Source organism: Verruconis gallopava, assembly GCF_000836295.1.
Source record: "Verruconis gallopava strain CBS 43764 unplaced genomic scaffold supercont1.19, whole genome shotgun sequence".
Classification (NCBI taxonomy): Eukaryota; Fungi; Ascomycota; class Dothideomycetes; order Venturiales; family Sympoventuriaceae; genus Verruconis; species Verruconis gallopava.
This window is the reverse complement of record NW_015622155.1, coordinates 105,080-118,834: the sequence shown is the minus strand read 5'-3', so window position 1 is coordinate 118,834 and position 13,755 is coordinate 105,080. Positions and strand designations below refer to the sequence as shown.

The window sequence follows — 13,755 nt, the reverse complement described above, 5'->3', positions numbered from 1 at the left end:
AAAGTACAAGCAGTATAATTTCGGCGCCACCAGTATATGTGCACCTGGGAAAATTGTAATCATCAATCAAATATACAGGCGACCTAACTTGTACGAACAAGCTAAAGGCCTTCTTACAGACCCAAAGCGATCATTGCTATATAGCGCTGATTCCACATTTGTTGTTCTTAACAAATACAGATCCGGTTTGGCCCTGCCACAACACACAGACGTGGACATGCGATATGAAGAAGCCCTTCAATCTAGCCGTAATAGGAGTTGTGGCAAACATTTCCTGGGCGCGTGAGATCCCCCCGAACGCCCGTGCTTTCTACAACAGAATCAAGAACGATGGGTGTGATGACGGAGTAATCCTTCAGTCAGGCTTCTATAATGGGCAAAGAACCAGCCAAAGTGAGAAACGCGGTATTTCGCATTGCACACTTGCTAACCTTAACAAATTCTGTCAGATTTCTCATATTGCCAAGATAACAGCACAAAAGTAATCTACATCCATACTGGTTCCGATTTCGCCAGCATGAGTGTGGACTGCAATGGAGACCAGTCGGATCGAGGTGACGGACGCTGTGGATCTGCTCAAGAGTCATACCATCAGACTTATTGGAAAGACATTGTCGAATTTTATTCTAAAGGCAAGGTGTTCGACGTTAACACCAACTTCATCCCCTATGTTGAATTTGGCAACTACGCACCAGAGGCCAGTGGCACCAAATTTGACCCTACTCAGTGGGGAATTCAGCCATTAAGCGTCATGGCCGTGATCTGTGGCGATAAAATTGTATGCAGCACCACCATTCTCATTCGTACTTACTGATTTGGCCTTCCGTAGGTGTATGGCGTCTGGGCAGACGTCAATCTCGATAGCCCCCCTCTCATTGGAAGGGCTAGTCTAGCACTCGCGACAGAATGCTACGGTATTGCTATAAACGAAAGTGAAGGCCACAAGGAAAACGACGTCTTATACATTGCGTTTTCGAACGCAGCAGAGGATACCGTAGTTCGGAATGCTGCTTGGAATGCAAAGAGCTTTAAGGAATTTGAAACTTCCATTTCTGAAACAGGCGACCTACTCGTCGAGAAACTTTTCTGAACTGGAAACAACATTCACTCATGCATTCGGCAATGGTTACGTCGTCTACAAATAAATCCATATCGTTTCATCAATTTCGTCCGTTATTAATGTGCATTTACTTAAAGCTCCACAAGCGCAGAGTATAAGCGATCGAATGCACAGCCAAGACTCATCATTAACCTAAATCGTATGGTGGCTTGTAACTCTAGATATTCAATTCTATGCGTGAGAAATAACCCAAAGAATCTACTACCGACTCTCTTAGATCCACATCCATGTATCGCTAGCCAACGCATTCAATCCAGGGAGCCACTCGTGAACCACCCGACAAAACAGCTCCAGTTGGCTACCTGTCAAATGTCTTGCCTCGGGCAACATAGTGATCTTTAGCTGCCTCACCAGTGCTTTCGCATCAGGGCTTAGCTTCCTGATAAAATCGATGATGGGCAGAAAATTGCAACCTATGAAATGAAACGTATTCTCCGAATACAACACTGAAAGTGCTTCGTAGTAGATCAGCTTGTTGATTCGAAGAAGAGCCAATGAATCTGGGTTGTTATCGCTAGTCAAGCGGGGTCGTTGCACATCCCACTTTCGATCCGTGTATGTTTGGCTACAATCCGTATAGACTCTGAATTTTGAATCTGACGGTGGGATGATATATCGGTATATGCAAACTCGCAATTCCGGTGGTAGTCGCATAAATGGGGATGTGATATTCGAGCTTCGATCAATGCCAGTTCTATATCGACCTTTACTTGCGGAAGCTCGGCTTGGCACACCAAAATTGGGTCTTATAATGGGATTTTGTGGAAATATAGGCTGCTGAAGCGGTGGCCGCTTAACTATATGTCGCGAGATTGTTCGTTGTGGTGTGAGCTCCTGATCTTCGCGAGCGTCATTCCTGTTGGAGATTGTGGAGGAACGGCCGCAACTTATGGAGATTCGCATATCGATTTGCAAAGCAGGCTGTGATATTCCACGAGATGCTAGCAAATTCGGTGATTTAGAAACATCCAAGTGTTCTTTGCTTTACTGAACCCATTTGACAATCAAGCAAAGTGAACAAAGCAAGATCACAAGGTAGTTGCCGAATCGAGCAGGGATATCTGTTCGCCTCTGACGGTCCTTTCGCTACGCCTATCCTTGCGAACTTTTCATCACGGCTTGAGCTGCGCGTTTCCTTGCGATTCGCGTACGCACAGAGGAAAAGTTGAAGCCTTCAAAGAAACTTTTGATATATCACATATATACGTTCAACGCTCTCGGTACAGCGTCTTAGAGGGCTCCAGGAGCTTCAAAGGACAAATTTGCAGGAGCGGAGCAACTCAAAATGTCTTTCGGTGGGCAGGCGCCGACTATAATTGTTCTCAAAGAAGGTGTGATGCCCATGCTTTCAATCATAGATCACCCGTTTCTAACACTTGCGGTACAGGCACAGACCAGTCACAAGGGCGCGGGCAAATACTGTCCAACATTAACGCATGTGTCGCCGTTCAGAGCACTATAAAGAGCACATTGGGTCCTTATGGCGGTGATTTGCTGCTTGTCGACTCGAATGGCAAGCAGACCATTACAAATGATGGCGCAACGGTCATGAAGGTGCGAAATTTGTGGACAACGATCTCGGGCAACATATTCTAACATCAGGAAAGCTTCTTGACATTGTCCACCCCGCAGCACGAATTCTAGTTGACATTGCACGCTCTCAAGATGCAGAGGTCGGAGACGGCACCACATCTGTAGTGGTTTTGGCAGGCGAAGTGTTAAAAGAGATAAGGGAACATGTTGAGCAGGGTGTTAGCAGCCAAACGATCATCAAAGGCCTGCGGCGAGCCTCGATTATGGCGGTAAACAAGATCAAAGAGATTGCAGTGAGCATAAAAGATGGCAATCAACGAGACACACTACAGAAACTCGCCGCTACTGCCATGAGCAGCAAGCTGATACATCGAAATTCGGAGTTCTTTACAAAGATGGTTGTGGATGCTGTCCTGTCATTAGATCAGGACGATCTGAACGAAAAGCTTATTGGCATCAAAAAGATTACAGGAGGTGCTCTGCAGGACTCGATATTCGTCAACGGTGTCGCATTCAAGAAGACATTTTCTTATGCGGGATTCGAGCAGCAGCCAAAATCTTTCAAGAATCCCAAGATTGTGTGCTTAAACGTTGAGCTGGAGCTAAAGAGTGAGAAAGATAATGCGGAAGTGCGCGTCGAGCAAGTTTCAGAATATCAGGCGATTGTGGACGCTGAGTGGCAGATAATCTTCAACAAGATGGAGGCATGCTACAAGACCGGTGCGAAGGTGGTGCTCAGCAAGCTGCCCATCGGCGATCTGGCAACACAATATTTCGCAGACAGAGACATATTCTGCGCCGGCCGCGTAGCGTCCGATGATATGGAGCGTGTATGTCAGGCAACGGGTGCGAGCATACAATCGACGTGCTCAGACATTCGGCCAGAGCACCTCGGCACATGCGAGCACTTCGAGGAGCGGCAAATTGGTGGTGAGCGCTACAACTTCTTCGAAGGGTGCCCAGCCGCCAAGACTTGTACACTCGTTCTCAGAGGTGGTGCAGAACAATTTATCGCGGAGGTAGAAAGAAGCTTGCATGACGCGATCATGATTGTCAAACGTGCGATCAAAAATCAGAGCATCGTCGCTGGTGGCGGTGCCGTTGAAATGGAGATCAGTGCTTATCTGCATAGCTATGCGGATGAGAAGGTTCCTCATAAACAACAGGCTATTATCAAGTCATTTGCGAAGGCTTTGGAAGTCATTCCTCGACAGCTCTGTGACAATGCTGGGTTTGATGCGACAGATATTTTGAACAGATTACGGGTCGCACACAGGCAGGGAAATAAGTGGGCTGGTGTGGACTTTGTCAACGAAGGTATTGCAAATAACCTGGACAAGTTCGTATGGGAACCGGCGCTGGTCAAGATCAATGCTATACAGGCTGCTGTGGAGGCTGCTTGTTTGATCCTCAGCGTAGATGAGACCATCAGTAAGCTCTAGCATTTCCTTCTATCTGTCAGAAGACGATTTTACTCATTTACATCGCAGAAAACCAAGAATCTGAGCAACCAAAGGCTCCCAGTAAGCCACTTCCGCCAGGCGCAGCACAGCGCGCACTAGGTATGGGCAGAGGAAGGGGAAGGGGCATGCCCCGACGTTAAGTAAGTTGTGACTATGTCGCCGCAATGAGTCTGCTGTGACTGCGTCCTAGCAGTTTTTGGAGTTAGAATGTTATGATAAAACTGCTGCATGCAAAAGATAGATCCGTAGCAGCTTGAATATAATTTAGCAGAGTCACAATCATTTCAATCGTCCATAAGAATCTCTGCGTGCCCAATTCTATCCATTTGTCCGTCGCCTGTGGCGGATTATTTTGATGAGTCGTAGCAGAAAAACCGGCAGTAGAGAGACTAGTCCCATCTCTTGGCATTGCACAATCCGTTGTATCCGACGCGCTAAACTTGAACCAGTAAGATAATGTCATCGAACCGGAACACAGAACTTGATGTAGACGGCGACATCGAGAGAACTTTTAGCAGCGTCAAGCTTACTCTGATCATTTGAATCATGCTCTAGACGCACGAACTCTTGCAGCTGGATATGCTCATGGCCAACGAGCATGGCGAGAAGCATGCTGCCGATGTTCTTTCGAGCAGTGGAAATGAGGACGCATCTCCTGGCCCAAATTCGGAAAAGGAACAAGACTCAGCGCGACGAGATGTGAGAGGTAGAAATGAAGCAGAGGGCATCGTTCAAGCCGATCGCGCAAAAGACGATGACTTCGGAATGGAAAATGATGACTCTCCGTTCGAAGGCCTGGGAGAACTGGAAGCACCACCTCCGGATGAGAATCCAGACGAGAGCAGATACTACCGCAGAGGAAGCCTTGAGACGACGCGTTCCGAGTCACGGAGACGATCGCAATCCAGATCGAAAACAGAGCCAAGACCTAGTCAATACCTGCTCCATCTGTACACGTACTCGTACCTAATCCTGTTCTCAATCTTTGGCACTCTCGCTCGTCTAGGTACCCAATGGGTTGCAAATTACGCCAACGCTCCGGTGACGCCGAGTGAATTGTGGGCGAACGTCGGGGGCTGTTTGGTCATGGGCTTTCTGATGGAAGACCGCGCTCTGTTCCGCACGCCGCAAAAGAGCCGCTCGGAGCCGCCGGCGAGGCTGAAGGTCGATTCGGACTCCTCGGACGCGGAGAAGTTGAACAAAGACTTAGCGGTCCTGCAGGGCGAGCTGGAGAAACGCAAGTCGGGAAAGGCGCATCTGGCGTACAAGAAGACGCTGCCGCTCTACATCGGCCTGACCGTGGGTTTCTGCGGCTCGTACACGTCTTTTTCGTCGGCGATGCGGGACGCTTTCCTTGCGCTCTCCAATGATCTCACCCCGAAGAACGCAAGTTCCGGCTCTCGAAACGATGCGTGGAGCGTATGCGCCGTTGTGGCAGTCATCATCCTCGAGGTCGGGCTTTCGCTGGCGGCGCTCTCGTTCGGTGCTCATCTCTGCGAGGCGAGCATGCCCATTCTCAGGCGCTTACCCTCCGTCAACAAGATCAGGTTCCTCGACTTTCTTGCCGTCTTTTTGGGATTCGGATGTTGGCTTGGAACGGTTTTCCTCGCCATCTGGCCGCCTCAGAATAGATGGCGGCAGGACGCAGTGTTCGCAATCGTGTTTGCTCCACTTGGCTGCATTCTTAGATTTTTGCTCTCCATCAAGCTAAACAGCTTGATTGCAAGGTTTCCACTGGGCACCTTCGTTGCCAACGTTTTTGGATGCATGGTGCTGGCCATGTGTTACGATCTGCAACGTGCTCCTCTTGCATCTGCCGCTGGACAAGTAGGTGGCGGACTGGTCGGTTGCCAAGTATTGCAAGGTGTGATAGATGGATTCTGTGGATGCTTAACCACAGTGAGCACGTGGGTTGCAGAGCTGAAAGGTTTACGAAAGAAGCACGCTTATGAATACGGCTTCGCGAGCGTTGCCGTGGGTCTTTCGTTCATGATTGTCATCATTGGTTCGCTCCATTGGACTATTGGGCTAAGCAAAGCGGTTTGTACATCATAATCCAGCTTAGATCTGCTCTTAGACATTACACAAGGGTGCTCTGCATGTAAAAACATCGAGCTTCTTCTAGCACTGGCCTTTAGAGGCATAGAATGATACTACCATAGCATTTTCTCGGGTCAAGTCGCCTAACACGTGTGTCATGAATACACGTAAACACTACGAGATTCGATTCGTGTTTTCCGCACGACCGAATTGAACAGCTGGTGCCTTGAACCTCGTGACGAAAAATATCTTTTAACGAACTTGGTGCAGGTACACAGGCAACTCTACAGGTTACGTTGTTGCACGAAGAATTCACGTAGTACGAAGGTTTTAAAGCTTTGTTGTAATCTCAGTCCCGTTGACGCTGACAAGGGAGCCTACGTGATCGGATGAACAAGTTGGTCAAGTCTATCCACTGACTGTTACGAGACACGAGGTAAAAGACTTTGAGAAAAACAGGCAGCCGGGAAAACAAATCCAATGCTGGTACGTCAGAGCTTGGCGTCACTCAGAACAGCTGGAAGTAGATAAAGAATGCTGACACTCGTGTCTCCATGGTACAGGTGTTGCCCTCGTTCTTTTCCTGTGTGAGTCGCTTGCTGAAGCTGAACGGGCGGTCGAGATCAAGGACTGGGAGAATCAGACCGAGACGGCTCCCTTCAACGCTGCGTCATCAATACTTGTTAAGATGCTTGTAGCGCGCTCATCCCAGAAGTGGCATCAATATGGCGGCCACTTCTTCAAAGACATGGATGGACGAACGCAAAAATCCACTGGGCAATCCCGACTCCGTCAGGAAACCATTACGGAAAGCCAATTCGGGTAACCGGATTATCCGCTATCTTGAGCGAAAGAGAATATCCAGTGACCCGAGACTCTTATCGCATGCGCAAGGCCAGGATCTTCAACGGGCCCACTATATGGTTGCCGCCGATGGGCAACGAGAGGCGGTCACGAGCTCAAGCAATACAGCAGTCACTCCTTGCGCGGCGGCAATAGTCGAACGAAGCGGTGTGGGCCGACAGGTAACGAATTTGTGCCCGGGGTTCTGCCAATTTTTCCGTTGGTGCATTGTCGCCTTTGCCGATCTTCCTGCGAGGTTGTTCACTATCACACTTTCAGCTTCACGAACACGGCATGCCGATTCTCGTAGTTTGCGTTTGCGCTCCCGAGCCCTTAGCCGTCCGTGGATCCGCTGTCAGTCTCGCGCACGCCCAGCTCTCTAAGTGATCTGCGTTTCGTTCGCCGAGCGGAGAAACATCTGCGAAGAAAAAAAACACATGTGACAGGATCATCCCGGTATTAGCAGTGATGATTATTGGGGGCAGCGCATGCCATTTCTAAAGGTAATAATGCCCTGCGTATATTTTTCAGCAACCTGTGTGTTGTCTGGTTCTTGGTACCACAAAGGTCCCTTGTCGTTGCATTCGAGATCCTGGTTCGCTGAGGGAGGCTAAACGTGCAGCCTTGCTAGGTCGAGCAGTGAGCATCGCGATTTTGGGCTGGATAAGTGCTTTCGTCACGCCGACCGGATCATGTGGAAAGTCCGCATTTGGGTAAAAGTGAGTCGAAGTGGACTTTGAGGTAGTACGGATGTCTGAGATGCGATCCGCGTCAGAATCGCATCAGCGATTGAGTCTACCGCGCGATGGATGTGTTTTCGGCTTGGTGAGCTAGGAGGCAGAGGAACCAAGTGTTTTGCCAGCGTCGCCTCTCCAGTTGGAAAACAGAACAAGTCTCTCTCTTACGTCTGCCGAGCTTTCGACCGGGTCTGTTGCGGTGCAAAGAAAAGAAAATTATTCAACTTTGCCTCGAAGTACTGCCGACGTGCGCTTCGCAATTGACGAGAGAGGTCTTGCTGGGAATTGACTACGCATTACTCAATGGCTTTTTCACCACCAATTGAAGCGTGCCGATGAAGCGCTCAGGTTGTTTTGTCGATCCCACATGCCCGGGTTGACATTTGTCGACCATGTCGGATGTTGAAGCACACGACTAATTTCTTTGGTTCCAGCCTGTCGGAGCTGGTGTGAAGAATTTAAACGTCAGAGCACATCATTGCACTATTTGCAAGCGAGGTTGTCAACGAAAGTGTATGAGTTCGAATGAGTGTGCGGTTCACGACGAGCACAAAGCGGCATGAACGAGTCCATTCAGGGAAAAGGAGTAAAGTCAGTGGCGAGCCTAAGAAGTCGACCCAAGTTTCCGCGACGTGTTATACTTTGCTCTGGTAAATTACACCACAGAACGACGACAGATAAGGCGATAAGTGGTGAAGCGGGAAGAACCAGGTTCCGGATGCTGGCGGACAGAACGGTGGCGCTGCGCAGATGAGCTTCTGATGAGATTTCGCATCTGCGCCTCGGTCCAGGAGGTAAAAGACGTCGAATGATTCAAGGAACGTGCCAACCTTTGCGGTGCGTGTTCGGCATAAGAGTGTATGTGGACCACTGTTCAAAGGATAAAAAAGCAGCGTGGGATCTTCTTGAAGGTTTCCTGTTCCGAGGTGCGCTCATGATTCGAAACTAGGCGTGGACGTGAGTCATTGGCACAACGAGGCATGGTTCATCACCACCATGAGGATTAAAAACGTAGCGATGTGTACAATGACAGCAAGGGTAGTCCCAAGAAGATAGTGATCACAGCGGCATCAAGGCCATACAGGGACAAGGTCGAAGCTAAAGAGGACAAACTCAATCGCCAGTCCTTTCATGCACGACCATGCGGGGGATAGATGCGACCACTGCACCTACAACGTTGACCCGCAAACTAACTAGCAGTTCGATGCCGAAGCTGAGCCCAAACGAGTCAAACGTCGTGAGATTTGAGCCCGATGCGGAGAGGCGCAGACAAGGTGAGGGAGATGGCCAATCTAACAGCAAGCCAGCTAGATGGAGGCTGCTAGCCTTCTACAACTGCCACCATTGTGATCGCGCTCTGGAAAGATCGGCAGAGTCGGGCCTGGCACGACAATGTGTTATTGTACTTTTAAGTAAGGCCATTGCAATTGAACTGGCCTGTTCCCGGCTAGCTTGCTGTTTTGCACTACTACGCGTTGGTTGGTTGCTGCATGAAGCGGGTCCTCTGTTTTTTTTTCTTTTTTTTTTTCTTTCGATGTGCTGTGAATGGCTTGGTTCGAAACAAGCTGAAGCCAGCATGCACACGGTACGGGGGGAGGGAGGCTAGGAATACTGCACTGAAATGAGGGCGTGTCTGCGTTGTTCTGAGCGTGTGTGTGTGCGTGTTTCCGCGTGTTGACAGCCGAGGATCAGGCCACAACAATGGACCATGAAGCAGCCAGACCAGCAATCATCAGCAGAACTGACTTGGGATCGGTGACGACGGCGACCAGTCGCACTCGTGGACTTGTCCAGAATCGAAAGCCAGCAAGCCAGATCGCGGGAAGATTTGCAAGACGTGGATGCGTCGCTAGCTGGCTCTCTAGCTGGTTCTTGGCAAGCTTAGCCGTAGTCGTTCTTTTTGTCTGGCCGGGGCTGATGACTTGCCTTCGGTGCCTTGTTACTTCACCACCACTGGCTTCCATCGACTTCCTTATTTTCACCCGCTCCACATCCGCAGCCCCATACTCTCCTCCTTCAATTCCTACCAGATCGCCTCCCTCGTGCTCCCCTCGACTGTTCCCCCCTCCCCCACCATCCGACGACGACAACCACCACTACCACTACCACAATCACTCCTCTACCAATCTCCCCCCCGGCACCTGTCCTTCGCTAGCTCGTCTTGCTCTGTCTTGCCGGGCCTAGAGAGGAGACTGGATGCCACCGCGACTCCGACGATCCGGCACACACGAGAAGAACAGCACGCACGCCACCGGCCTCGCTCCTCCCTCCCGCCGCCTCCTCAAGCACAAGAGCAACGGCGCTCTTAACGGCAGCCATTTGACAAATGGGCGCACGAGGCCCTCCGTCTCTCCTTCCCACATCGATGCTGCTGGACTAGACAATCTCTCTTCCAACCCATCGACCCCCTCTCCCACGTCCGACTTGCTTGTCAATGATCCCACGTCAGACGCAAAAATGGGCGCCTCTTTCTCGACCCCAGATGGGAGGGATCGAACCGCTTCGGCTTCGTCCGATGACGACTTGGATGCCCACGGTTCGAGCAGTGGGATGTCGAGCCGCACAACGACCGCTTGTTCACCGCTGAAGATCGACCTGAAGGCTGCCAGTGCAAGTCCCGCCTTGTCCCACCAAAAGACAGCCCTTGCCACTGCCACGACCATCTTGAAGGCCTGCCCGCTATGGGATGTCATTGCCATCCTCATCATTCTCCTGCAGCTGCCGCCCACAATCATATCGGTCGTCCAGTTTCTCTTTGCCTTCCTGACGTTCGTCTCGCCAACCAGTGGCACGTCCATCGCCAACATGCCCTCACTCAACGAGGTGCTCGCAGGCGCCAGTGGGCACCCCTCACTGCAAACAATCGTGTTTCTGGACCTTCTCATGCTGCTACCGTTCCTGTTTCTGTGGACGCCAGCTCAGAATTTGTCCCTCGACCTAGCCCAGGCCGTTATTGCCATGTCGCTTGGCGGCGCAGCGTCTTCAAAAGGAGGCACGAGTGCGAGCGTGTTCAGTTGCATATTCATTATTGGAATATCGCACTTGGTGCGGTGGGACGTTGCTAGACAATTTGGGTTCAACTTCGTCTGGACAGGCTTAGTGAAATCGGGCCTTCGATCCGAAAGCGATCCGCCTACCTTGCCTCGTTACCCAGATCGCCTTCATGTCACCCATGGATGGCCGCGGAAACTGGTTGGTGTACATATTTTAGCGCAAGGCTTGACTCGACTTGTACGTCGGTGGTACATTGCAAACGAAATGTCGGCAAGCAAAAAGATGGATGCCGAGAACGGATCGTTGTCGACGCTGAACACGCCTCGCACAACGACGACGTTTACCGAGACGATTACCGATCCTCCGATCGGCTCCAGTACTGACGGCAGACCCCCGGGGCCGCCACCCGTACCGCGCAAGGAGGATCTCATGTCTAGTGTCAAACGAAAGAAGAAGCAAGCGAATTATGTTCGAAGCCAGCAGCCCTTTTGGGCCGCACTCGCAAACGCAAAAGTTACCTTTCTTAAGGAATTGGAGCATCAACAAGCATCATTGGATGCCATAGAGGCCAATGCTATGGACATTGGCAACATCGGCAACGCGAACTTCAAGAACGGAAGAGATAGAGTTTGGATAAAGGAGGTGGGTTCGAGCGAGATCGCGTTCGGCGTCAGCCTGCCTAGTGTGGCGTCAGAAGACAAGAACGTGGACGAGGCCGATTCAGACCAATACGTCAAGCGCTTCCGCGTACGTTTGAACCAAACGGACTGGAGCTCGACGCGAGCCAGTGAAGAGGCTCTGGGTGTCGAGGTGGGCGAGGAGAAAGTAGATGTTTGGAGCGGTAAGATCTTCGGCCTCACGGCTTCAACGAGTTATATCTGTGAGTTTGTGAGGGTGGAGGATGGTGCGACTATATTCACTACACACATCACCACCCAGCCAGCACCTTCTGCTGAACAAGGTACGCATATTTTTCACGGCTACGAAGGTTTGTGTACATTTTCTCTGACCCCTACATTGCAGCTCCAACTCCATCCGCTCAGCCTCCTTCGCTACGTCCTTTGTCGCCGACAACAACACTCCGAAACTCGATTCAAGCCGCCGAATCTAAACTTGAAGGATATCGCAATCGACTGCGCCGAAGCAAACGTGAACATAAGAATATCGTCGCCAGTCTGCAAAGGGAAGTTGACTCTTTGAACGCTCGCCTGTCGTCCAATGGTGGTACAGATGAACGTCTTCGTCAGAAAGTGCGCCAACTCGAGCAGAGCGTGCAGCAGGCTAAGGCAAAGGAGATCGAAATGCTTGAAGAGATAGCTTCCACCAGCGAAATCCCCGCGGAGGAGATTCAAGAGTCCAACCGTGTCCGTGCTGAATGGCAGAGTGAAAAGGATCGATGTAGTGAAGCTCAGAAAGAATACGACGCCGTCAAGAGTGAGACCGACCGTGAAATTGCGCAGCTGAAATCCGAGATTCTAGCTCTGGTTCAGAAGCGCCAGAAGTACGAGCAGCGGAAGAGCAAATTCATTGAGCAGCGACAGAGATTGTTGTCAGAAGCAAATCAGAGTCAGGAGGCTCAGTCACGCAGATATCATGAACGCGAAATCGAAGCGCGCAATCGAGCCGATACCGAGCGTAGGTTCCAGGAACAAACAGCCTTATTGGAGCGCGAGTGTCAAGCATTGTGGGCCAAGGGAGGTCAGTACGAAGCACGAGCGAGGTATCTCGAAGATCTTTTCAATATCAACTTGCAACAACAGTCGATGCCGACCACGCCCGAAGGTCCTCTTCCTGGTACTCGCGGACTCAACCCTGGCCTTCAACACCACAATACGTTTCCCGGCCTGCAGCCTGGCTTCCAGTTTGCTAACACGCAGGCTGGAGCTTCTGATCCCATGATCCTCTCCCTTCGGAGCAGCGATCCGTTATACTCCCTCTATCGCGATGGTCGCGGTCGTTCAAGCTCTATGCTTTCCGGCATCAGTGGGTTCACGGATGATCTTGATGAGAATCCTTTACCGCAGCAACACTTCTCTACCTTCCACCCTATAGGTAATGGTGGAGCTGTCGGTGCGAGCAGCCGCAAGAACAGTGCCGGCAGTCGTGGAAGCACCAGCACCGGAAGCAACAATAGTAGCACCAAGGATCCAATGTCCCCTGCTCCGAAGAGTCTCAGTCCTCTTGGCAAAGGCTACACTAGCCCACTGTCTCCGCCACCAACTGCATTACGATGATTGCCTTGTCAGAGTTGCTTCATGTAGTTAGATAACGTATAGGACAAAAATGCGATGATTTTCCCCCTTTTACTAACATCGTGCACGTTGTTACTTTCTTTTTTTTTTCGTCGTTGTGTCCTGTCAGTCTCTCGATATTATCGACTTTATCGACGCCGCTGCGAAATAATTGCAACGCTTGTTTCACTTGATCTATCTTCCTTCACAGGAATTGGCTCATGACCTGTCTTTGACAGCACAGAGTCTAGCTTAGAGACAAAGCTGATTGGTTAGGTAAAGGAGGCTCTAGACTAGGACCAGCTTGGGTCTTATTTAAGCGTGCAACAAGATCTTTGACGGTGCACTGGCTACATCGCTATTAGTGAATACAACAGATATCTGTCACAACTCCAGTAGCCCCTGTCATGGATCCTCATAGCTCGGTGCTTTTTCGGTTTGCTTTGTCCTTATCCTATGCGTGCGCGCTGCGGAAAAAAAAAGGAGGTTGCTTTCTTGCTCACTATGATATGTTACTGAAAAAGAGGCAAAAACACCACCCTCCTTTTCTTCGCAGGGACTCTCGTGTCGTTCAAAGTCATTTCATTTCATCAGATGGTCGTGAAGAGAGAGGGAGGGGAGCTTGAGACTAGATGAAGGTCGCGTGGTGAGTCATGGGAAAACATTCAGTCGCTAACAGACTCGTCAGTGTGTATTTATAAAATGTCCTTAAATTCAAGAATGAACAGCAATCCAGTTTCGGGCGATGAATGACATGCGGACTGGGCCACGGATAAGTTTCAATCATCCGTCTG

The 13,755-nt window shown here is 50.4% G+C and overlaps 5 protein-coding genes across 5 annotated transcripts; 4 read left to right on the top strand and 1 right to left on the bottom strand.

The window, feature by feature from the left end:
• Positions 1–224: 224 nt before the first annotated feature.
• On the top strand, positions 225–1,090 carry PV09_05841 (uncharacterized protein; the record flags this gene model as incomplete). Its single annotated transcript, XM_016359399.1, has 3 exons — positions 225–393; positions 450–778; positions 830–1,090. The coding sequence occupies 3 exons, from the start codon at positions 225–227 to the stop codon at positions 1,088–1,090; spliced, it is 759 nt and encodes a 252-aa protein (XP_016212648.1).
• A 78-nt stretch (positions 1,091–1,168) lies between these two features.
• PV09_05840 (uncharacterized protein) lies at positions 1,169–2,120 on the bottom strand. The gene has a single exon (XM_016359398.1). It carries the CDS (start codon positions 2,021–2,023, stop codon positions 1,334–1,336), a length of 690 nt encoding a protein of 229 aa, XP_016212647.1. The 5' UTR covers positions 2,024–2,120; the 3' UTR covers positions 1,169–1,333.
• A 160-nt stretch (positions 2,121–2,280) lies between these two features.
• On the top strand, positions 2,281–4,398 carry PV09_05839 (T-complex protein 1, eta subunit). The gene is made up of 4 exons (XM_016359397.1): positions 2,281–2,451; positions 2,508–2,674; positions 2,728–4,084; positions 4,144–4,398. Exons 1-4 carry the CDS (start codon positions 2,406–2,408, stop codon positions 4,254–4,256), a joined length of 1,683 nt encoding a protein of 560 aa, XP_016212646.1. The 5' UTR covers positions 2,281–2,405; the 3' UTR covers positions 4,257–4,398.
• Positions 4,399–4,583: 185 nt separating this feature from the next.
• On the top strand, positions 4,584–6,288 carry PV09_05838 (uncharacterized protein). The gene has a single exon (XM_016359396.1). The coding sequence runs from the start codon at positions 4,696–4,698 to the stop codon at positions 6,169–6,171; it is 1,476 nt and encodes a 491-aa protein (XP_016212645.1). The 5' UTR covers positions 4,584–4,695; the 3' UTR covers positions 6,172–6,288.
• A 3,238-nt stretch (positions 6,289–9,526) lies between these two features.
• On the top strand, positions 9,527–13,042 carry PV09_05837 (uncharacterized protein). Its single transcript, XM_016359395.1, has 2 exons — positions 9,527–11,691; positions 11,754–13,042. The coding sequence occupies exons 1-2, from the start codon at positions 9,933–9,935 to the stop codon at positions 12,962–12,964; spliced, it is 2,970 nt and encodes a 989-aa protein (XP_016212644.1). The 5' UTR covers positions 9,527–9,932; the 3' UTR covers positions 12,965–13,042.
• The last annotated feature ends 713 nt before the right edge of the window (positions 13,043–13,755 follow it).

What these genes read in the sequence shown, in the direction of transcription:
- PV09_05840 (XM_016359398.1), bottom strand. Translation starts at nt 2,023, where the DNA reads ATGCGAATCTCCATAAGTTGCGGCCGTTCCTCCACAATCTCCAACAGG.
- PV09_05839 (XM_016359397.1), top strand. Translation starts at nt 2,406, where the DNA reads ATGTCTTTCGGTGGGCAGGCGCCGACTATAATTGTTCTCAAAGAAG. An exon ending in ATGGCGCAACGGTCATGAAG is followed by an intron (nt 2,675 to 2,727) that starts GTGCGAAATTTG and finishes ACATCAGGAAAG; the next exon opens with CTTCTTGACATTGTCCACCC. An exon ending in CAGCGTAGATGAGACCATCA is followed by an intron (nt 4,085 to 4,143) that starts GTAAGCTCTAGC and finishes TTTACATCGCAG; the next exon opens with AAAACCAAGAATCTGAGCAA.
- PV09_05838 (XM_016359396.1), top strand. Translation starts at nt 4,696, where the DNA reads ATGCTCATGGCCAACGAGCATGGCGAGAAGCATGCTGCCGATGTTCTT.
- PV09_05837 (XM_016359395.1), top strand. Translation starts at nt 9,933, where the DNA reads ATGCCACCGCGACTCCGACGATCCGGCACACACGAGAAGAACAGCACG. An exon ending in AGCACCTTCTGCTGAACAAG is followed by an intron (nt 11,692 to 11,753) that starts GTACGCATATTT and finishes CCTACATTGCAG; the next exon opens with CTCCAACTCCATCCGCTCAG.